The sequence below is a fragment of the Pseudochaenichthys georgianus genome, chromosome 7, assembly GCF_902827115.2.
Source record: "Pseudochaenichthys georgianus chromosome 7, fPseGeo1.2, whole genome shotgun sequence".
Classification (NCBI taxonomy): Eukaryota; Metazoa; Chordata; class Actinopteri; order Perciformes; family Channichthyidae; genus Pseudochaenichthys; species Pseudochaenichthys georgianus.
This window is the reverse complement of record NC_047509.1, coordinates 33216943-33240197: the sequence shown is the minus strand read 5'-3', so window position 1 is coordinate 33240197 and position 23255 is coordinate 33216943. Positions and strand designations below refer to the sequence as shown.

At 40.6% G+C, this 23255-nt stretch overlaps 2 protein-coding genes across 2 annotated transcripts in view; both read right to left on the bottom strand.

Annotated features, from left to right (window-relative positions):
- Positions 1–23255, bottom strand: part of LOC117450048 (vitamin D3 receptor A) — a 168374-nt gene that overhangs the window by 107335 nt on the left and 37784 nt on the right. The gene's annotated exons all lie outside the window — the stretch shown is intronic.
- Positions 6096–23255, bottom strand: part of LOC139434066 (uncharacterized) — a 65155-nt gene continuing 47995 nt past the window's right edge. The window contains exons 2-4 of the mRNA XM_071203587.1: positions 7458–7585; positions 6288–6875; positions 6096–6105 (exon numbers count right to left, since the gene is read on the bottom strand). Coding sequence (XP_071059688.1) covers positions 6096–6105; positions 6288–6875; positions 7458–7585 — 726 coding nt within the window. The remainder of the gene's footprint in view (positions 6106–6287; positions 6876–7457; positions 7586–23255) is intronic.

The window sequence follows — 23255 nt, the reverse complement described above, 5'->3', positions numbered from 1 at the left end:
ACATCAACATAATGGTTCAATTCAGATGCTTGGATGCAAATGGGGGGCTTTGATGTTGAAATTATTACAGCCATTTTGACAGAAGCTGTGTCCAGGACCAATTATTGGAGCCAGAAGTAAGTGCCAGTTTATATTAACTGCTAATAAAACTGAAGTCATCCTTAGTTAAATATCAACTTGAAAACAATGTGATGAAAAGCTTGGTTGGAATTTTGTATTGCTATCTCTTGATTATTTTTAGCAGCATTGAGATAATCACTATTTATTACGGTTATTCATTATTTGAAGGGACTACATTGTTTGTGCTTTCACATTTCTATTTAAATAAACAGCACTGCTTTCGCTTTCATATTTTACTAAATTCCTGCTACTTTATAAATCATGCATCAAACAAGATCTTATTCACAGTGCATCTCCGAGATGCAAAATATAAATTAAATTGTTGCAAAACGATGAATAAATAAACTATAATCTAGGGCAGTACCCGAATATCCGAATATTCGTTCGTTGGAGTACTATTCGGGTTTCAATTTCGTTATTCGGATATTCGGTTTTTTTCTTTTAGTTTTTGATTGAATTTATTGAAATCTCCAATATCAACCTAAGAGCTTGTGCCTCTTCGGGGGGTGCTAACACTTAACCATAATATTGTTTACTTTCTCCGTCTTTATATGTAGATATGACTTATCTCCGTTAATCTCCGTCACGTTGTTTCCATAGCAACAACAACTTCCTGTCAACAGCGCTAACTCTCCTTCAAAATAAAAGCATGTCCATACAAAATAGGAAGCCAAGCCAAATTACACTTAAGACATATCAGTGTGCTAAAAAGCACAAGTCCCACCGTCCGGGACGTGTTATTTACGATATCGGACAAGTAGATCTTTCAATTGACTTGTCCAGCGGATAAGTGACTTTTTTTGCCTTCATTTATTGACAGATTATTGATAAATTCAGTTTACAAAAGGCAGAACTCATTCGCAAATTGTCCGTGTCCGCCATTGTTCGTTTAGAAATGTTAGTTTTGGTTCTGCTTGTCGATTCCTAAGGAAATGCATCTCGCCGCTTTCTGTACAGTTCGACGTGGGCGGGACCATGGATGTATAATAAGAACGACGTGTAGAACAGTGGCAGGGTTGGGAAGCAAAACTCGGTTCCGAGTAAGAACAAATAACAATTGTCCAGTACTGGGACTAATAAGAGTTGTGAGGACAGGAGGCGAGGCCGAGCCCCGCGGACTGCAGCTCTCTCTCTCTATGCTCCGGATCATCTGATCGCTGCAGCTTAGCGTCCCTCTCTCTCTCTCTCTCTCTCTTTCTACACACAGCGGATCTGCTGCCCGTTTAACAGCCTCATCTTTGTCAAACTTTCTTATGTTCTTTCTCTAACACGTAATGAAAGTTATTAAGCGTTTTAGCTCTTGTGTTGTTAATATTGACCGCCATTTCCTTTATGAAGTGAAGCAGCCTCCCTGTCTGTGTCCTCGCGCTGTCCTCACATCCCCTGACCCCCAGACTCCGAGGAGCACAGGGATGTCAGTATTGTTTATGAAGCAGGGTATAGAAAGTACATTATTGAAATGAAAATACTATTTATTTACTTTTACAAACAGTAAGCAGCTGGGCAGCTGCAGCATGTGTATTGCAGGATATGTGTAAGCATGCAAGCGTCTTTGAGTTGTAGAAAAGCGCTAAGCCTATAAATCTAATGTATTATTATTATTATTATTAGGCCTATGTGTTGGACATGTGTGGTTGGACTCTGTCTCACAGGCAGGTTGCAATGTAACATCAGAGGACACTGGGCCAATTGTACATTCTCAAACTGCACCACTTAGAACTAACTAAACAATGCAGATTATTTTTATATAATTTTATTCAATAACCATAACGAAATGTAACAGTGTGAAGTGATTTGTAAATAGGAATACAGATTTGACTTAATGTTTTCATAAATATATTTTTCTCCCAGTTTGTCATGGGACTTATTTTTACCCTCTCAAAGAACCGGAACCGAAAATAACCGGAATCGAAAAGCATAACCGGAATTGTTAAAATCCAAACGATACCCAACCCTATGTGTGATGCAGTAAAATCTTACCGCTCACTTACGTTAGCGGTGTCGTAAAAAATGTGGGAAAATGTAAAATACGATGGCGAAGAAGAAGATTCCAGTGGCCCCAATTTTTGTCCATTCAATCTGGACAAGTGAAAAATGTATTCGGACAAGTAAATTGCCAAACTCACTTGTCCATGGACAAGTACTCTCTAAAAACTTTTTCTCACACTGTAAATACAACTGCAACGAAAGTAACAAACACAATACAATATCCTTTTCAATTTCAAAGAACACAAATTGGGTTGGATACATTAACAAATAACTATAAAACAACAATACTGTAGAATAACAAAATGAATGCCGTGAATAAACCGAAATACACGTGTTGAAGCGGTTTGCTGCTGATTACTTGCTGCATGTTATGGTATCCATAACATGCCAACATGAGACTACTACTGACAAGGTGGGGTTTCCCAAGGTCACCATCAAAGTCATGTGACCTGAATAATAAGGTGCATGACAGATCTGGTGACTACTTTAGTTGGTGAAACCGGCCTAAGCTAAGGGTGCAGGCCACATGACATTGGAATGCTATAGGGCAATGAACTTCGGGTGAGTATCTTAAGCCTCAAATAGTTTCAGGAAGTCAATCCTAAGTAGGGTTGCAAAATTCCGGGAATTTTAAAAGATGGAATTTATGGGAATAAACTGGGAATTTTCCAAATTGAAGGTTGGCTCTTCATAGGGAATTTAAATATAGTTGGGGAAAGTATATTTTAGCATAATCTTGACTAAAACAAACAGATGCCATTCAAGTACACTTGAATATCCATGCCATAGCACACTGCTTACTGCATGGCTATTGAGACCACACAAAGGTTCGCAACAGGCTCACTAATGTGAGAGTGGAAAAACTGGTTGGCATTCGGGCAAACCTAACGCCCCGTCTACACTACAGGCATCGAAAAATGCTTTCAACGCTTCGCCCATTCACTTGAATGGGGTGACGTAGTTGATTTTGAATCTTCGCCGAACTGCATTGTGGGGAGCATGGCATGGCTTTGCAAGCATCACGAGCATCTATCGGCATCAAAAGTTGAACAATGTTCAACTTTTGAGGCTCGATGCTTGGCATCAGCCAATCAAATCCTGCGTATGCAAATCTGGCAGTACAAGCGCTAGCCAATCAAACCGCGTGTATGCTGATACGGCAGGTCTTGACTATTTTCCATATGTCATAAAATGGAGGATAAATTAATCATTGCCGTGGCAAATGTCCCAGTCCTGTATGACTGTACTCTGTTCACCTACCGGGACCTAAACCGGAGGAACCAGGCATGGCGGGAGGTGGCAGAGACAGTTGGTGAAACTGGTAGGATTTCAACTGTTTGGGGAGTTTATATCCAGTTTACTTCATTTTAACATTAAATGTTATGCTAGCAATGTAGCATAACATATAATATAATAATAATATAAGTATAAGCATAATATATAATCTTATATCTTAATATATTAATAAAAAAATAATATAATAAGTATAAGCATAATATATAATCGTATATCTTAATATATTAATATAATAATATATTGATATACCAATAATATATAATGTATATATATTAGGGCTGTCAAACGATTAAAAATTGTAATCAGATTAATCACAGCTTAAAAATTAATTAATCATGATTAATCACCATTCGAACTATGTCCAAAATATGCCATTTATTTATGTATATTGTTGTGGGAATGGAAAGATAAATGAAAGCAGGCGGATATATCCATTAACATACAGTATGTATGTTTATTATAACATTTTTCTGCATGTCAAAATGAAAGACAACCCACACACCTATTAATCATCAAACCGTGGGGTCTTAATTCATTACGTGTTGATTTCTATCAACGGGGGAGTACTTCAGGAAAGTCGACAGAGGGGGGGGGGGGGGGGGCTAGTGGAGTACTTTGTGACCACAGTGTGTGAACGTTGTGATCAGCTGTTTTAGCGCAGTTCTCCAGTGAAGGGGGGAGTCTCCCTCCGCAGCCGGTTGGCGTAGTTTTGGCACAGACCGACGTTAACAGCAGCCCTGTCTGTGCACACGGAGACCGACTCTGTCGTCCGGTGATCTAACCGCCTTCTGGAAAAGCTTCACAAGTACGTCGGTACGCAAATGCGCTTTGTGACACAAGTGACGGTACGCATTTCAGATTACGCACATAACCTGCGTACCAGTTATGTGCACCCCTGTACCAGAGCCATATTATTATTATTACTATTATATGGCTCTGCCCTGTACTACAGCAAGAGTATTCTCCGTCGGGACTTCCTGCAACAACACGACGCCGTTATCAAAGATGTTCTATTGAGAAGACGATCACTACGTGACAAAAGTTTTAAAAACCGTGGCTACTGAAATCAATCTTACTAACTGCTGTCTGTGCAATTTACTCCGCGCGAGTTGGCAGACTTTAGTTTGCTTACTTTGACATCATTTTTCATGGTGGGGCTAAGCCATTTCTTGGTATGGGTGTAGCCTACCCCAGCCATACCCTGGCGCTGCCACTGGTGGCACGTATGGGGCGGGCCATTCTGCACATGCGTTAAATGCGTTAAATATTTTAACGCAATTAATTCAAAAAATTAATTACCGCCGTTAACGCGATAATTTTGACAGCACTAATATATATATATATATATATGTATAATATACCAATATTACCCTTAATATATAACATAACATGCATAACATGCACATCTATCAAGCATAGACAGTATATTTAGCCAGCATGGAATGTAGCATAACAATAGCATTCATAAATGGAGGAATAATTTAGTAAATTCAAGAAATTAACTTTATTATTTATTAACTTTATTATTTCATTTCATTTTATTAGAGGATGTGTGCAAAAAGAGATGGAAGACTCTGAGGGACAGGTTCCGCAAGGAGAAGAATATGGAGAAGGAGGCAAAAAGAAGCGGGGCAGGGTCTGCAGGGGGGTTCAAGACCTGGCGTTTCATGGCAGTGATGGGGTTTTTAACCCCATTCATCATAGACCGTAAGACATCCAGCAATTTCCCCCGGCAGACCCTGCCCCCATCCACCCTGGTGGCAGAGGAAGAGAGCCAGGTAGAGAGTGAGCCAGCCAGCCAGTCCACCAGTCAGCCCGCCAGTCAGCCAGCAGCAGCCAGCCAGGTGGAGAATGCTGAGGTCCGGGGCAAAACACGGGGGAGGGAGAGGGAGATGTCCCCGTTCGAAAGAAGTCTGCTGTCTGCTGTCAGCAATTACCCAGCAATTACCCAGCAATTGCCCAGCAATTGCCCAGCAATTGCCCAGCCAACCCCACCAGTGGTGGAGGAGGACGAGGACTTGCAGTTTTTTAAGAGCCTCTTGCCCACCATGAGGCTGATGACAAGGGGACAGAGGGAAAGAGTCCGCCTCGGGATACACCAGCTAATTTTTGACGTGGACCAGGAAACATTTCTAATTTAATAACTTTTTCACACATACTGATCCACATAACATTTTTTTACACTCATCACACACACTTCACTCACAACATTACCAAATAAAACATTATTTAAAGTATGTTATTATGGCTATACTGTGCCTTCACTTGTTCATGTGGTTTGTCAGTTGCAACATACCAGATGCTTCATGTATGTCGGTATATATAATGTGCTTTCTTCTGTAATTGTTCAGTGAAAACATATTGAAATTATGAGTGGTTTATCAGTAAAAACAGGGCTGAAAGAAAAAGGTTGTTAGTCATATCATAATATCAATTCAAGAAACATGTTTATTAGGAATGTTTGATTTTAAAATGGCTCATTTGGAATATTTGCTCTTTAAAGAAAATGGGTAGCTCTTAAAAGAGCTTTTGGTTTGGAGGAGCCATGGTGACCCTACACCACTTTATGCTGCCATGACACTACACCCTCCTCATTCAAATAGGAGCAGAAGGTCTCCCGCAGTTGGATGGATCGGCGTGTTGCGTTGTTTGAGCCCATCCTAGGTGCATCGCGCAGGGTTGGAGCTTCATCACTCGACTCTGCGACGACAGGGACGACAGGTGTGCGTGATGGCCTTCCTATTGTCTTCCTGCGGAGGAAGTTGTGCAACACACAGGTGGCCTTCACACACAACTCTGTTACCTCCGGGCTGGTGGTGATGACACGCCGGAACATTCTCCACTGAGATGAGAGGATGCCAAACGCACATTCAACAACCAACCTGGCCCGGCTGAGGCGGTAATTGAACAGCCTCCTTTCACGGGTGAGGTGGCGTCCAGGGAATGGACGCAGCAGGTTGTCCAGCAGCGGAAAAGCCTCATCTCCAACCAACACATGGGGAAGAAGGCCCAGCCGCTCTGCTCCTGGGATGACGGTGTCAGGTGGTAGCTGCAGACTGCCACCTCGGAGGACCTCTCCAAAAGCGGAATTCCGCAGGCTCCCACCGTCGCTGCTCCTTCCAAAACCTCCGACATCCACTACCCTGAAGAGGTACTGGGCATCCACGACAGCCAGTAGTACCAAGGAGTGGGTGGACTTGTAGTTAAAGTAGAGGGACCCAGAATTTGCCGGAGCCTGGATCACCACGTGCTTCCCATCAATGGCACCAACGCAATTCGGAAAGTTCCAGCGCTCCTGGAACCCAGCAGCGATGGCTCTCCAGTCCTCCGTCTGTGGTACCGGCATGGTCTCCTCGACCAGCGCGGTCCAGATGGCACCCGCAACCTCCTTCACGATGACAGCCACTGTTGTATGCCCGACCCGATAGCTGAATGCTATGGTCCTGTACGAGTCACCGGTTGCCAGGTACCTGATAAAAAAATAATATACATGAATTAAAAAAATGTCATACGCCACGCAGACACAGATCCCCCCCCCCACACACACACACCAAAGACACACACAGACCACAAACACACAGACCACAGACACAGACCCACACACACAGACCCACACACACACACACACACACACACACACACACACACACACACACACACACACACACACACCACACACACACACACACACACACACACACACACACACACACACACACACACACACACACACACACACACACACACACACACACACACACACACACACACACACACACACACACACACACACACACACACACACACACACACACACACACACACACACACACACACACACACACACACACACACACACACACACACACACACACACACACACACACACACACACACACACAGGGGAGCAATACTGTGTTTACCTAGCCATCTTAATTAATGTCATTCATCTGAACTAAATCACAGACTTCATTCATCCATTGCATCATGCATGCATTCTCTCTCTTTATATACAGAGTCATATTAAAGAAGTAGAAATACACAAAACGTACCGTAGGCAGATGGCGAGTCGCTCGGCGGGTCCGATTGACAAACGCATACGGGTGTCTGCCTTTGCAATCAGTGGACCGACTTTCCCCAGCAACTCGTCGAACACGTCTTTGCTCATCCTGAAGTACTGCTGAAACAGTACACCATCCAGGCGGAGCTCTTGGACAAGAACGTGGTATTCCCCCGTTCCAGACGTTTTCTGAGTATCGGATGTACCCAACAGCGACGCACAATATGTGGCCTCCTGCGAGACATTGCATAAACCAACGCTACCCTTGCTACAAAACCGGCATCCATTTTGGCAATAGTGGAGAAGTAGCGGGCTTTTTTTTGCATTGTATGCCGGGGGCGGGTGGGGGGCGGGCGGGAGATTCCTGATTGGTTGTTGGTCGCCTTGGGCGCGAGAAATCGCCAAGCCTCAGACACGCCCAGCTGGGACTTTGTGGGGATTTTTGGATGGGGGTGCATTTTTGTTCATTTTTTAATGAGTGGGGCTGGGGGGAATGAGTAATATTTAAATCAACATTCCTGTTTTCGTTCTTCAATTAAACAAATAATTGTTCAATAAAATAATTAAAACTTGTTCTACCTAAAAAAAAAAAATCTGTTGAAATGTCAGTTTTTTTGTTTAATTTTGCATCTAATATTTCTAAAATTCCCCAGCTTAATTTCCCATGAATTTTCCGCCCCTTTGCAACCCTAATCTCAAGAAACAAATAGGGAAAGTGGAGAATGAACGATTGTTGATTTTATTTCTGGATATATTATGTGCATTTGTTGGCAATAGATAAAACCCACCAAAACGCTCTGGTGCATCTTTCTCTGCTGAAGAATACATTGAATTTAAATATATATCTCCTTAAATGACTGTGGTCTAAATCAAAACATTCCATCCAATATTAAAGTGGCTTTAGCATATTTTAGGCAATGGTTTCCATATAATTCTGACAGATAATCTAATAAATTAATAGATGAATAAATAAATAAAACAAAACGTTTTGTAAACAAATCAATAACACATTTTGGTTAAAGTGGACCTATCATGCCATATTTGAATTATATGTGACCCGCTCTATGGTAATCAGTCGGAAGTCGCAACGGCTCATTTCAAAATAAACGTGGATTTGCGTAAAAAACTATTTTTTCGGGGTTCGGGTGTTTTGTTTGATTTTAAATAAACAAGTCTTGGCTTTCAGAATATGAAACTGCTATTTCCAAAATCACACGATAAATACATGTTTGAAGCTTGTAAAGGGACAAAGACAGGCACCTCTCATTCGCAATCTGCTCTTCCGCAGCGCCGCCCCCCCTCCGGCTGACATTATGAATGTACGCGTATAGTAATCATAAATAACACGGCAGGGTCCGTTACAGTTTGTTTTCATCTGATTTCAATTTAACAAAGTCTTGGCTTTCAGAATATTAAACTTGTTTCGGCAAATTCAGATGATAAATACAACTTTGAAGCTTGTCACGGCATAATTACAAGCGGAGAACGGAGTAATTTAACGTCACAGCAGGCATAACAACAGCCGGTGTTTCTCGTGAGGGTTTTCCCCGGGAAACAAACACAATACACACAAACACAAAATTACACAAACACACACACGTATACACACACACTCGCAAGTTTCCCCCAGACCAGTAATCCAAACGAAAATATCTTCCCCCTGTAGTATTTTGATCATTTGCTCCGCTAATAATCAATCAGATCGATGGATTCCAGAGAAGAGAAAACTTTGATGGCCTTTTTCTCAAAATGATGACTCGGTGACAGTCATTATATAATGTGAAATATTTCACTTAATATTTGGAGTACAAAAACAATCCTGATATCATTAGAAAGCTAGGAATCTCCTCTTTCCAGCAGTGTATACAACTCAAAATGTGTCTTCGGGTCAATGCGACTGATTTCGATAGAGCAGGTCACATATATTCTAGGGCCATACCTATATAAAACATGTGTGTGAAGTTTTTTGTTCAAAATACCAAACAGATCATGCATTTTAGCCATGCGTCATTCCACTCTATTTGCTGTATTCCAGCCCTGTTTTTGCAAGGGCTGATTCTGTGGCAAATGAGCTGCAGCTGACCACGCCCCCCTGCAAAGGAGGGGGGCGAGGCACGAGTGTCATGTTACCATGCTGTGACCTTGCCACGGCAACCCCCCATTCCCCTGATAGGTGGAGAGTTGCCCATATAGGCGGAGCTCCTCGTCACTGATGTCAGACTATTTTAAAATCTGTATCAGTCTGAATCAGATCTATTGCAGCCACGTTTTTAGAGATTTGGGTATGGAGGAAAAGAGAGAGGGTTGTGTTTTCTGACACTTGGTGGGTTCCCTGACACACCGGGGACACATATTCATGTATAAAAGACGTACACAAGTGCATTTTGCATGATAGGTCCCCTTTAAAGGTATGTTTCTGCCGGTTAAATTATGGAAATTATGGGCTAACAGAAACACTGTTGTCTACTTTCTATTAAATAAGTACAGAGTTTTTAGAAAGAAACGGATTCATTCAATGAAAGGGTTAAATATTCAAGAGCTTGATATGATCTGATCTGACCTGACAGGAAAGTCAGTAGAAACGTAAGTGTGTTGCTTTTTTCAGGAAGTGTAATGTACTATACATTATGCATTAAAGTGGCTTTTGATGGGGAGAGTGAAACAGCATGCAAGATTTAAAGTTTTATTAAATGAAACTTAAACTTAAAAATCTATCTACATGGTTATTCATTCATTGACTTTTTAGCACATTAACCTACATGGGCTGACATTTAAAAGGATTAAGTCTTTATTTTTTAAATATATGGTTAATTTCCTTTATGGATTTACCATTATGGTGTTGTAAACATTTTCTGAGCGAACATGCAGCAAAGTCCACAGATCAAGAGTCCCAGTGATTTCATCACCTCGCAAGAAAGTAAAAGAAAAAAGTGAGGCCTTTTTTGCCCTCTGCCAAAATCCCCATGTCACAGGAAAAAAAGGCAAGAGGCCAAAGCCAACATATTAGCTCATTGAAATGTAAGGTGCTTAATGTGGCCAGATAGCACTAAGAGGGAACTTAACTGGAATTGGAAACATTATCATCAGGAAATAGTTTCCTTTGACTATTATTAAATGATTATTGCTCCATTAAGCTGAGGTTTTGTGGCAGACCGAAAGTATCTGAAAATGTAGTCTGCTACTCTTCTACGACAGCCTACAGCGCACAGAAAAGCATCTCTTGCTGTTTACTTATTTGAAGAAACATCATTCAAGGAATTAAAACATTCTGTTCTCTGTCGGCAAAGGTGTGTCAGCAGTGTTGAGCTAGAACCAGTCATCTTGCGGTTGTATTAAACCTTACTGATGTTGAAACAAACAGAAGCTGAACTAAAGTTAGTGTCATCTAGGGATGCATATCGTTGACTTTTTTACGATACCGATACCGATACCACTGAACGATACCGATACTCAACCGATACATATCGTGATACTTTGAAAATGTATCATCCCACAATTACTCCTGATGAAGCGCTTTACGATATAGTTAACATGTCAAATGAATATTAAATTCAATTGTGGGACTTCTTGGACCTTTTAGTACTGAACAAACAATGAAAAATACATAAAAATATGAAGAAAACCGATTATGGAATATCTTTTATAACACCCGCCATCAGGTGTGCCGTGTGAATAGCACATCTTGTCAATGCAAACAGACCGTTATAGCACCGTTATAATTAATGTTAAACCTGAGATTCGACTAGAGAACAAATACATAATAGAATAATGGTCATGAGATCTCGGCATTGCACAAACAAACAAATCTCATCTTTAAAATCAACTTTTACCTTCACTGGTGAAAGAAAACAAATCCCATCACAGTTCATTTGTGGGACTTTTACCTTTCTAGTATTGAACAAACAATGAAAAATACATAAAATATGAAGAAAAACGATTATGCAATCTAATTCATAACACCCGCCATCACGGCCACGGACTCACTTTTAAAATTAATGAAAAAATATATATATATTATTTTTTTTTAAGTAACGAAACCGGATCTGATTTCGGTACGGTATACCGTAGCCACCAGTAACCGGTATTTCGGTAATACCGGATACCGGTATGCATCCCTAGTGTCAACGTAATTTTTTCGGGATTAATTGAAATATATAACTTGGAACAAAAGTCTTGATGGCAAATCGGGCCATTGCCATCATTGGGGGGGGGGGGGGGGGGGGGGCAATGGCTCCGTTCCAACTTCCTAATAGCGAGGTCTTGTTCATTTGGAGAATGACTTTATTGTAATTCAGCTATTAAAACCAGGAAAAGGAATCACTTACAATAAAGCCCTCCTTCCTACCCTCTACTTCCTGTTCCCTTGCTCCAATCACACCTGAGCTAGCTTCACAATATATTTTGTATTAGGACTAACTATGAGCAATCTTTGAATGCCTGTTTTGAGCTTGGACATTTGAGGGAAATCCAACACTGTTCTTTCCTAAGTTGAAAGCTTAGTGCACTGTGCTTCGTGTGTGGGGGGGGCATTTTTGTAGGAGCCACTAACTGCGAAAAGAACAGGATAAGCCCGTCTGGAATGCAACTCTAGTTCATAGCCGACACCATGCTCTGCAAAGCCAGAAAGGTGATTCCTTTGTGTTTCATATGCACACGTTTAACGGGAACAGGCGGGGGGGTTGAGTAGAAAAATACAAATGGTGACAAACTTGGTATTATGTCACAACTCAATTTTTGTCTAATGTGTTTTTTATGTAGCTGTCTGAAATTAAAGACTGCAGTTAATTCACGCAAAAGTCTCACGTGTTGTTCAACGACATGACATACGTAAATACCCCAATGAAGCTTGTCGGAAGCTTTTACGTGTCTTAAAAAAGGGAGTTTCTAACATGTGACTGTTGCCCCTTTCACACCAGCGCCTTTTCAGCTCCGGCTCGGAGCTAGAGCCTGAAAAGCGCCAGGTTTTCCAGTTCACACCGGAGCTGCGCCGGCTCTTAGCTCCGGAATCCGCTTCATTTCCAGCTCCAAAAAATTGTCGGTCCAGAGGAAAGAGCTTTGGAGCTAAGAGGTGACGTCGCTTACGTCTCTCTTACGTCGAGGCGTGCAGGAAACTAAACCCACCTCCCATGGGTCGACTGTTATGCCTGCCTACAAGCAGTAGTGCTTATAAACACACTTTATAAAGTCTGGGAACACTAACCAGGCTTCGTGTGATTCTGTTCGCTGTTATCGATCATTGTGGAGAGAGGCAGACGTGTTGTTTTGTATTATTGCAGCTATCGGATTAGAGTAGTCAGTTTAGCTTCGGTTGCTATGCTAACATCACCCGTTTTATACCAGAGAAACTTTCATAACAGCGTTGTGATACCAAACAGTGTCAATTCAGACTGACACACATTCACTTAGGCTAAGGGGAACTGGGGATATGCATCAGCTGCTTGTGTGAGTCGGACAGTGAATACTTTAGAGCGGCCGCTGCAGTGTGAGCTAACCGGGAGCTAACGGGAGAATAAACTCCCGTGGACGAGCAGCCAATACTGCAGCGGTCGGTAAATGCTGCAGAAACACATTAATAAACAATGAACCACGGCACTCTGGAGCAAAGTATAAGGTTGGAGAAGTCGTTATTCAATTTATTCTGGCTTCGTGTGATTAAAAGCAACACGATCATCGACCCGACGCTGTTGTTGTTGTTGTGAGCTTCCGTTGGGGAGCAAATCAGCGATGTAAACGGTGACGTCATGACGCAGCAAGGGCAGCTCTGGAGCGCCAGTGGGCGGTGTGTACAGAGCGGGAGCTGAAAAGGGAAACCGGAGCTGAATCAGAAAAGCTCCCGCTCGGAGCTAGAAACTGAAAAGCGCTGGTGTGAAAGCCGCATTAATGACACTACTCAATGTCATCAGGCCAACACAAGTCCGACTTTAGCTTAGTACGGTTTACGTGAAGTCATGTATTTGGTTTGAAGCATTACGTTAGCTACGTTTATACATTAAGTTTATGTTTATTTTTTAAGCATCTATTTATTAACACCCGCTCATTTTGTAGTTTGTAAAATGTGTAAATATGTAGAACTACATTTGATTTACCCAGTGCCCTCTCTTTGCTGCTACTACTGCTTTTATCACTGCTTTTATTTATATGTTCCCGTTTCTATTACTGCACCGAGAGGGGCCTACGAAGTGTTGTTGTACCAAAGTGTAGTGACAATAAAGACATTCTGATTCTGATTTAAATGTGTTGGTAGAATTTACACTTCAACTATTTTAAAAGTTGCAAAACGTGTCATCAGGCATCATACAAAGGTGTGTTTGGCACAGAAGGAAACACAGAAACCCATTTTGGCTTGTTTGTTGAGGTAGCGCGTGTGATGCTAATTTCCGAGTCAACATCACTGCACCACTCTATAGCAACATTAAGCCTAGTATCAGTTTATCTTGTACCTCAGTATTGTGCTGGGGGACTCCTCCCTGTTTGTCTAGACTGCCAAGTATGCAGGTGTAAACCAATACAGCCCCCACGCCCCCTCCACCAACATACACACACACAAAGTTGACATTTAAACTTCCCTGGAATTTGAAGTGCAACGGCATGCTTTAAGCAAGATTTACATAAGTTAAACCAATATTCAGTTCAACAAGAAAACAAACAAATAGGTTACCCAGTGTTATCGCTTAAATGTTAGCGTACCACCTCATAAAAACCAGGTGATTATGATAACGGCCATAATTCAGGGCCAGGGCGGGGGTTAGAATATAATAAAGTGAAGTGATGGACCTTGAGTCTGTGATTGAAAACTCTTGACTCGTTCTCATTCGTTGACGTGGCTTTGCAGGCTCTTTAAAAGCAGAGGAGCTGTTAAGCAGAAGGGCTTGGCACTCAAGCAAAAGGGCCTCTTACTAGAGGAGTAGAGCCCTTTCAAGATAATAGGGTGTTATTTATAAGATAGTAGGGAGCTGCTGTAAATCATAATTTCAGCTGATAGCAGAATCAGACAGTCCAGAAACTGCAACAATGTGTGGTTGTTTAAGTTCGGGCTTTTTTTTAACAGGCACCAGATACTCTAAATGTAGTGTTCAATATGTAACAGAGTTATCCCTAAAAATGTAGGCTCAACATTAGTTGAGGAGGAGTTGTGATTAAAACATTGAAAATCAAACAAAACAATGCTGGTCTGTGGTTACAAAGATTGCTAGATATACACATGTGTTTTAGCTTTCAATAGCAATGGAATATAGAGGGTTGGCCTTGGTGGAATTCTATGTGTTCAAGGTGCCCTTTTTAGTCTATTTATGTATTAAACTGTAATTGTCTGGTGAGTCAGACAGGCGAGGACACAGAAAATGAGTCATGTTAAAATGCCACGGAAATTAATAGCTGCAGTACATAGTCTTCTTGAAAGGAAAAATTGGAGAAAAAAAGTCATTTGAGATAACCACATCCCAATCCAAACACTATAAGCTGATCAAGAAAAACAAAGATGTTTTGCTAAAGAACTATGTGATGCTAAGAATGAGAAAAAACTGTCCGAAAAAGAAAATAAGGCGAGGTTACGACTTTAAAGTAGCCGAATGAGGTGTCCACTTGTTTACATCTCTCAAAAAAAATATTCAACCTATGTATCCTTACCTAACAGGTAAGAACAGAAGCTTTAAACCGAGCTATTTATTATAAGCTATTTGGCATAATTGTGTTTATATTTCTCAGTGTAGAGGTCCTGTCAAATGAAGGGGTGTATGGTGTGTCAGGTGATGGATGAGCATTAAAGAACACCAACCGGTGGCTATAATTTAGATGAGGATAGGCTGTGGGCAAATGTAAGATGTATAGTGTGTGTACAAAAGTGTAGCTACATACAGATGTAGCACTCCAGATCAGAAGTCAAAAGCCCAGCGGATGCCAGTGGCTGGGGGTAGAGATGTCCCGATCCGATCACGTGATCGGGGATCGGAGCCGATCACGTGATTTTCAAAAGATCGGGGATCGGGAGAAAAAAAAAAAAAAAATTATAATTTTTTTTTTTTTTTAATGTTACAAAACAAAAATGACCATGTTCACGTCTTAAAGTCATCCTGAAGACTTAGTTTTGGTTTAAAATTACACAACATCATGTATGTGTTGCTTTCTTTGGGCTTGTTTTCAGACCTGGTTGCTTATTCCTCTGAAATCTGGCAACAGAGTGGGCGCATGTGTCTAATAGTAGCAGTAAGCTAACGAGAGGCTACATTCAGCTGGTGACTCGGGAGTCGGGACAGAGAAAATGTCAGCAGTTTGGAAGTATTATAAAATTGAAAGCGAAGGCAGTGTAACAGCCAGATGCAATGTTTGCAAGGCAGAGGTTCCGCGTGGTGGAAAGAACAGAGCTACGTTCAACACAACCAATCTAATACGCCACCTGAGAAACAAACACCAACAACAACACGACGAGTACACAGCGGCCACTCAGGTGACGGCACTGAAACAACCGACACTTTCAGAGACTTTTAAGAGGAAAGAGAAACTGCCCCAGAACAGTGAAAAGGCCAACACAATAACAGCCAAGATAGCTGAATTCATCGCGTTGGATGACCAGCCGTTATCTTTTACCTTTTTTTTCTCTTAATGCATTGCATAAAGATCGGAAAAAATCGGTATCGGCAGATTGTCAAAATCAAATGATCGGAATCGGATCGGGAGCAAAAAAAGGTGATCGGGACATCCCTAGCTGGGGGTGTTGCCAAATTGCTAGAGGGCGTTGCCCAATTTCCCCATGTGTTCAATTACAGGATTTAACCATGAGATGGCGCTTCATTCACAACATACACAAAGACAACTGGGTGTTGTAGAACTTAGTCTGTTTGCAATGTTTGCAGCTCTGCAGTTGTGTTTGCTGAATACTGTAGCATTTAATCACTTATGTGTTACTGTATGGTTTTCACAAGCTACTATAATGAAAAAACATCAATATTTTAGATCAAATAAAGTATATAGTTTGCTTTATGCAGTATATTTCTTGTAATATTGTTGGGGTGTTTTTACACAGTACAGGAGATTGAAGTAAATCAACTTATACATTAAGATAAGATAAGATGGACCTTTATTAATCCCGTGGGGAAATTCAGTAGTTCAAACAGCAACAGGGTGAGAGTGAAAAACAGGACAGCACAGATTCACACAGATTAATAAAATCAAAAATAAGATGAGCGATAAAAATAATAATAATGAGAAACTATGAAATAAGAAATGAATAAAACTAAAATGTAATTATCATATCATATATTATAATGTATTATTAAGTAATATCATACATTAACCCCATTATAGCAGATGCCACATTGAATGGATGAACACATTTATAAAATCAATAATTACAACAGAGTATTTCTAAATACAAGTTGTAAAAATACTTATATGTATTTAATATTAACCCTTTGGAGTCGACCGTCACGCCGGAGTGATGAGATCACATGACCTGTTCAAGCCGGTGCCGCATAAAAACAACAGTCCGGACAACATTGCCCTGTGTTTCTGTCGAAAGTACTGGCTTGAAACTATATCCCAGTCTTTGTTTCATGCAAAAAGACCCAGTAAACACGGAGATACGATGATATAAAGTTAATACATTTCAAAAGTATGAAAAATGGAAGCACATATTTGAATATCTTCGCCGTATTTGATCATTTTACGAAACGGAAAAAAATTCTGGAAACTGTAGATCCTGCTCAACAGGATGTATATGTGTATTTCTGTGGAAAGTACTGGCTTGAAACTATATGCCAGTCTTTATTTCATGCAAAAAGACCCAATAAACACGGAGATACGATGATATAAAGTTAATACATTTCAGAAGTATGAATAATGGAAGCACATATTTTAATATCTTCGCCGCATTTTATCATTTTACGAAACGGAAAATACTGGAAACTGTAGATTCTGCTCAACAGGATGTATTTACCAGGGAGGGGTGAGGTAATCAGGTAAACGGAGTGATACGAAACGAGACGAAGAGGGACGGCGGGAACCGAAGAGAGACGGCGGGAAATGGAGAGAGCGAAAGATATACGAAGACAGGCGGCGGGAGACGAAGAGAGGCGGCGGGAGACGAAGAGAGGCGGCGGGAGACGAAGAGAGGCGGTGGGAGACGAAAAGAGGCGGCGGGAGACTGCGATTGAAGTAAAGTGACAGACAAACATTGAGAATTTAGATATAGTTAGATAGATTTAGAGTTTTGAAGACTCAACTATGATGAAGAGAACTCTGAACGTGAGTCAAGCTTTAAGCTTGTTTTTTGACATGGAGGAGGAGGAATCTGTGATGTTGCCCTCTGTGTCGTAGTTGACAGAAACCGCTTTGAAGCGTGGCACAGATAAAGACAGAAAAAACAGATTTCTGTACATAATGTGTATATATATATATATTTGTATTATATTTATAATAACACTTTTGCCTTATCAGAATGAAATCCCATGCTACCTCAATCAAACTTTCACATTATCATAGTGACATCCCATGTATATATTTCCAGCTTTTAAATGGTTTCGTTGTGTATGTTTGTGTTACCTATATGAAAAATAATATCATTTTCAAAATCTGTTTTTAGGTTTTTTTTGTGATTTTGTGTCCAAAATGTTCATATAGTAGAAGATCACTGCTCTAAACAAAGTCAAAAATCCTACATCCAAACGAAATAAATATAATTAATTATGATGAATACGTTAAGTCTTGTTCATTGTTTTTCACTTTTATTAAATGTTTGATATTTCCGGTGAAAATGCATTCAAAATGCAGCATATTTTCACTCTTACACACATATATTCTCCTTTTACATACATTAGGGGTGTAACGGTTCACAGAAGTCACGGTTCGGTTCGTACCTCGGTTTGGGGGTCACGGTTCGGTACAACAAGAAAAAGCAAAAAAAAGTCCCAAATGCATAATTCCAGGTTTGTTTTTATTTATGTTTGAACAGTAGTGCAAGTTTCAGTTTCAAAATAAGGAACTCTGACATTTTGAATAATTAACTGTAGTAAACAGTTAAAAACAAACCACACACACTCAGATGGCCATATTATCTATAATGGCTGATGTCAAACAAAAAGGTTTCATCAAGCTGTAAAACTAAAAAGAATGTCTTACATCATAAATAATAAGAAAGTGTTTCAAGAGCGCAAAGTCGTTGAAAAACATATGCCAAAAGCTTCCGTTATTTATTTTGGTTTCACGGCTTTCATGTCTATTGGCTTCTTAAAAACAGCGGGGATCAGCTGTTGAACAGCTGCTGTCTTTTGCCGGGCTCCGGTGATTGGCAAATCTGGGTGATGCCTTCTGATGTGATTTAGCATGTTTGGCGTATGTTATCATAAGCATACCGCACCGCTGTAGAACAACGCCGACACACCGTCCTCGTCGGATCCACCGCTCGCACACTTCATCGTTATTGTAGTCCACAGGGAACCCGACCGATGTTCCCACACAGCTGATTTAAAAGAAGCAGGTGGGTTCTAGCTCCTGTGTGTTATCTGAAATCGCCATACTAACTTTTCTTCTTCTTGTATTTAGTTCGTTTTGTTGTTGTGTTTCTTCTTGTTCTTCATTTGTTGTTTAAGGGCGGCTGGCAAACAGCTTTTAGGCGCAATACCGCCCCCTGGATTATAAATAGTGTAGTGGATGCTGCCCTGAAGGACAGACTTTTTTCCCACTCGTAAAAAAAGGCGTATTCGCCGTGTGACTGCATGTGCCGAACTGTGACGTCCGAACCGTGACGGTACGGGACGAATACCGTTACACCCCTAACATACATACAGTTTCACTCTTACACACATATATTCTCCTTTTACATACATACATTTTCACTCTTACACACATATATTCTCCTTTTACATACATTTTCACTCTCACACACATATATTCTCCTTTTACATACATTTTCACTCTCACACACGTATATATTTACACTCACACATTCATACATTTTGCTCTCATATTATCATATTTCAATGCACACATTCATATATTGTCACTCACACATGCATTTTGTTCTCATATTCATATAATGTAATGCTCATATTTATACATTTTGCTCTCATGCGAAATCTACTAAAACAAAGTATGTCATGGTGGTCAGCTGTTAAACACAAAAGTGTATCTTAAGGGCTGTAAATATAATAAGCCTGTTGTCAATTTTAGAGACAGGCTTATTATATTTACAGCCCTTAATAATATTCATTTTCTGGATTCAATGTGTGTCTTGGCCATTTTCTTTGTTCCAAGCAAACGAGTGCTTTTTGTTTTGAAATCACTTCCGTGAGTTTCGCGGGCCTCCCCCCTCGCTCCACTGACCATTAGACCATTTAGTAAGGTAAAAAGCAAAAGGGCAAAAACGCCTCTCAGACGCTCTTCCCGTTTACTTTTTTAATAAAAAAAAACAGATGGTCCGTAGATACACGGACTCATATAGCCTATGTATGTATACTGTAAGGAGAATGTATGTGCGTGAGAGGACCAGTATGAATTACGGCATAGAAATATGCAAACACAAACCTACAGACTGGGGGATGGGAGATCACAGGAGTGGGGGGGGGAGAGCTGTGGAATGTGACCCTTGGGAGAATTCCTCCACACATTCCGATGGCCAATTCGTTTTAAACAAAGAGTTCGCAACACAGGACAGCATAGGCAACATGGGGGGTGGGGGCTGGTGAACGGGTCTGGTCAATGTTTGTAAACACAATCCCCAGGATGTGTCCTAATCAAACCAAAAGAGAAAATGCAGATATCATTCTCTCTCTCTCGACTCGCTGGTATCTCGAGCTGAGCGCTCATTGGTGTTCATTCTGCTCACAGGCTGGGCTGCTGTGTATATCTAGTGTATTCATACTGTACTCACTGTTTATTCATCATTCAACCATTTACACCTTCCTTTTTTCCCGTCAAGAGGTTGAAAAAGATTGAGTCCTATGTTTCCAATTGGTTCCCAAATCTGAACATTGACCAGTGGGATAAGATCAGGAGCCGGGTAAATGAGAGACTGAGGAGCCCCTGAAAAACAGATCCCGAAATAGCTCGTCCTGGTTTCCGCAGCAGATAGGCCTACAGTATGGTGTCTGTTATGTCAGTTATTTTAAATAAAACGTTGAAAACTGAACTTGAAAATTGTTTCCTCTTTTTATTTTATTTATCATTTTCGGGACAGGGAGACGTGGGGAGACGTGTGTGATTACAAATTAATTTGCAGAAATGTAAAGTGATCTACCTAAGTTCTATTCATATTCTTGACGGGAAGAGCCGTGTAAATGGGTGGCCATATATGCATTTGAAAAGCAATATAAATCAGTTATTATACAATAGGCTATAAAAGCACCATCGATAACCATTACCTTTATCCAATTCAAACTTTGGACGGGAAAAAAGGAAGGTGTACATGGTTGGGCTATACTGTAGGCCTACTGTACACATACAAAGGCCATTCAAGCTAGAGTTCTTCTGGAAATGTTCACATCAGGCCAGAGTCCTGCATCGGGTGACCCGCAAAAAAGGTGATTCGCGGGTGGTATTTTTTCAAACGCTTTTTTCCGGGTTCGGCTCTGCGTAAAACAAAGATGATGCGGGTCGGGTCGCGGGTATTGCATAATAAATATATTAAAATAATAATAATTTAGTTTAATGTTTAAATCCTCAGACTTCTCCCCCGCGGGACCGTGCATAATCATAACCTCTGCAGCGCATCAATCTGCTGCTGTGCGCGCCACATTCGAAATGGCTGAGGTGAAGCTCTCTAGTGGCATCTACAGCATTTTCAATAACACTTCCTCAAGAGCGAAATCCAACGTCTGGGAGGCTTTTGGTGTCATCCTAGATCAGGGGTCTTCAACTAAAATTCAACGAGGTCCAGTTAGAGAAAATCTCCCCATGCAAAGGTCCGGAACATCAAAATGTCTAACTTGCTTCATGAATTAGTGTGATATATATTGAAGTGACCTGTAGCTTTATCAACGTATGCATGTAATCAACAACTGACTGCCAATCAAATAAAGAAAGTACAAAAACAACAATATGTATTGTAAATTAACATTACTTAAATACTGTGGATATGTGTAATGTTCCTCTCGGGCTGCATTTACTAATAAAATAAATAAAATAGCTTTTGAAAATATGTGCATCTTAAAAGTGCTTAATTTTAGATAAATAAAATAAAGTGTAGCAGCAGCTTGAGTTTCCCTTTTTCTTTGTTAACCATTTCACATCATGACTTAACAGTTTCAGACGATTATAGAACAATATCAGTCTTTACACATCATAACAATTGAACAGTTTAAAGTTTCTCTTTCTTTCCCTCTTATATTGCAGTCCCTCACTCACTTTGTTTAAATTCAGTGGGAGAATTGAGCTGGAGCTTGTCCTGCCAGGAGTTTGTAAATCTGGGCTGAAATGGAGTCAGGGCCATTCTCACACACACATGCAGGTGCTCATTGGTTACAGTGATGCAAACACAGGTATGGTGAAAAAAGAGAGAACCATTCGAAGCAGAAAAAAAACAGCATAATATACCATCTGACAAAGGCCTGTGCTATAATGCTTCAATTAACTGGCTATTCTACTCAGATCATAGGAGACAGAGATGTTAAGTTATAAATCAAGGGTTTTTATTATTATTTACAGCAGGGGTGGGGAACCTTTTTCCTTTCAATTTTTACAACATCCTCCGAGTGCCGTACAAATGATTGAACTCAACCTCTGCTTAAAAAAACTAAAATCACAGCCCATTCATTTGGCCTTTCTTTCATGCTGTGCAAAGAAAAAGCAACCTCTTAATCCAGATATCTCACCATGACTCACGCATGCATGCATGAGCACGGTGTGGCATGACCACCAAAACAGAAAGATATGGACACAAGATGTGTGCAAATGTATTTAGTATCCTATCCATGTGAACATGATTTAAGTGGGGGGGAACCTAACCTCCTCTAGGGGGGTCCGGGCGCATTCTCCCCAGGGAAGATTTTTTTTTTTTTTTAAATATTGAAGTTAAATGCATCAATCTGGTGCACTTTGAGAGCAACATTAAGAGATCTATGGATACATCTCTCAACACTCATATGAAACAGAACTGTAAGCATATTTTTCTTTTTGGATATTTTACAAATCACTCCCCTTTTAAACTCTATTCTTGTTATTTTTAACAACTTTTTTGTTACTGTCATATCGTATTTTATACCTGTTTTTCATTTAGTCTCATTAATAACTATAATGATCATATCAAGGTGTGCCTTAACCTCACTGAGCTGAGGTTATTTGAGCCTCTCAGGAGAGAGCTCTCTTCCACCTGGTTGTAGAAAAGCTCTTTAAATTCGTTAGCATAGCTAGCTAACCAGATGCTAATAACAACAGATCGCCACTGTGCTTACAACTAAAGACACAGCCACGCAAACACTGCGGCATGTGTACGGCTCCTTATGGGTAATGCAATATTTTAAGGGCTGGAGCGGCGTTCCGGTGCTCTCTGTCAGCACTCCTTTCAGACGAGACATATACCACGTGAAGACACGTTACGCTCATGTTGTGTTCAAGGTTGCGGAACTAATTGGCAATATGTGCGGGTAGCGGGGCGGGTTCGGTATTGCACGTCGCGGGGCGGGAGCGGGTCTTGAAAATCAGACCCGTGCAGGACTCTGCATCAGGCACCTTCAAGTTAAACAATACTACAGTAAACAATTAACACAGTAGGCCTAAATTATGTGGATCAAACCACATTTATTTCGTTAAAAATAAACTAAATATGATTTTGTTTGAATGATTAAATGTCATCAGGCACCTT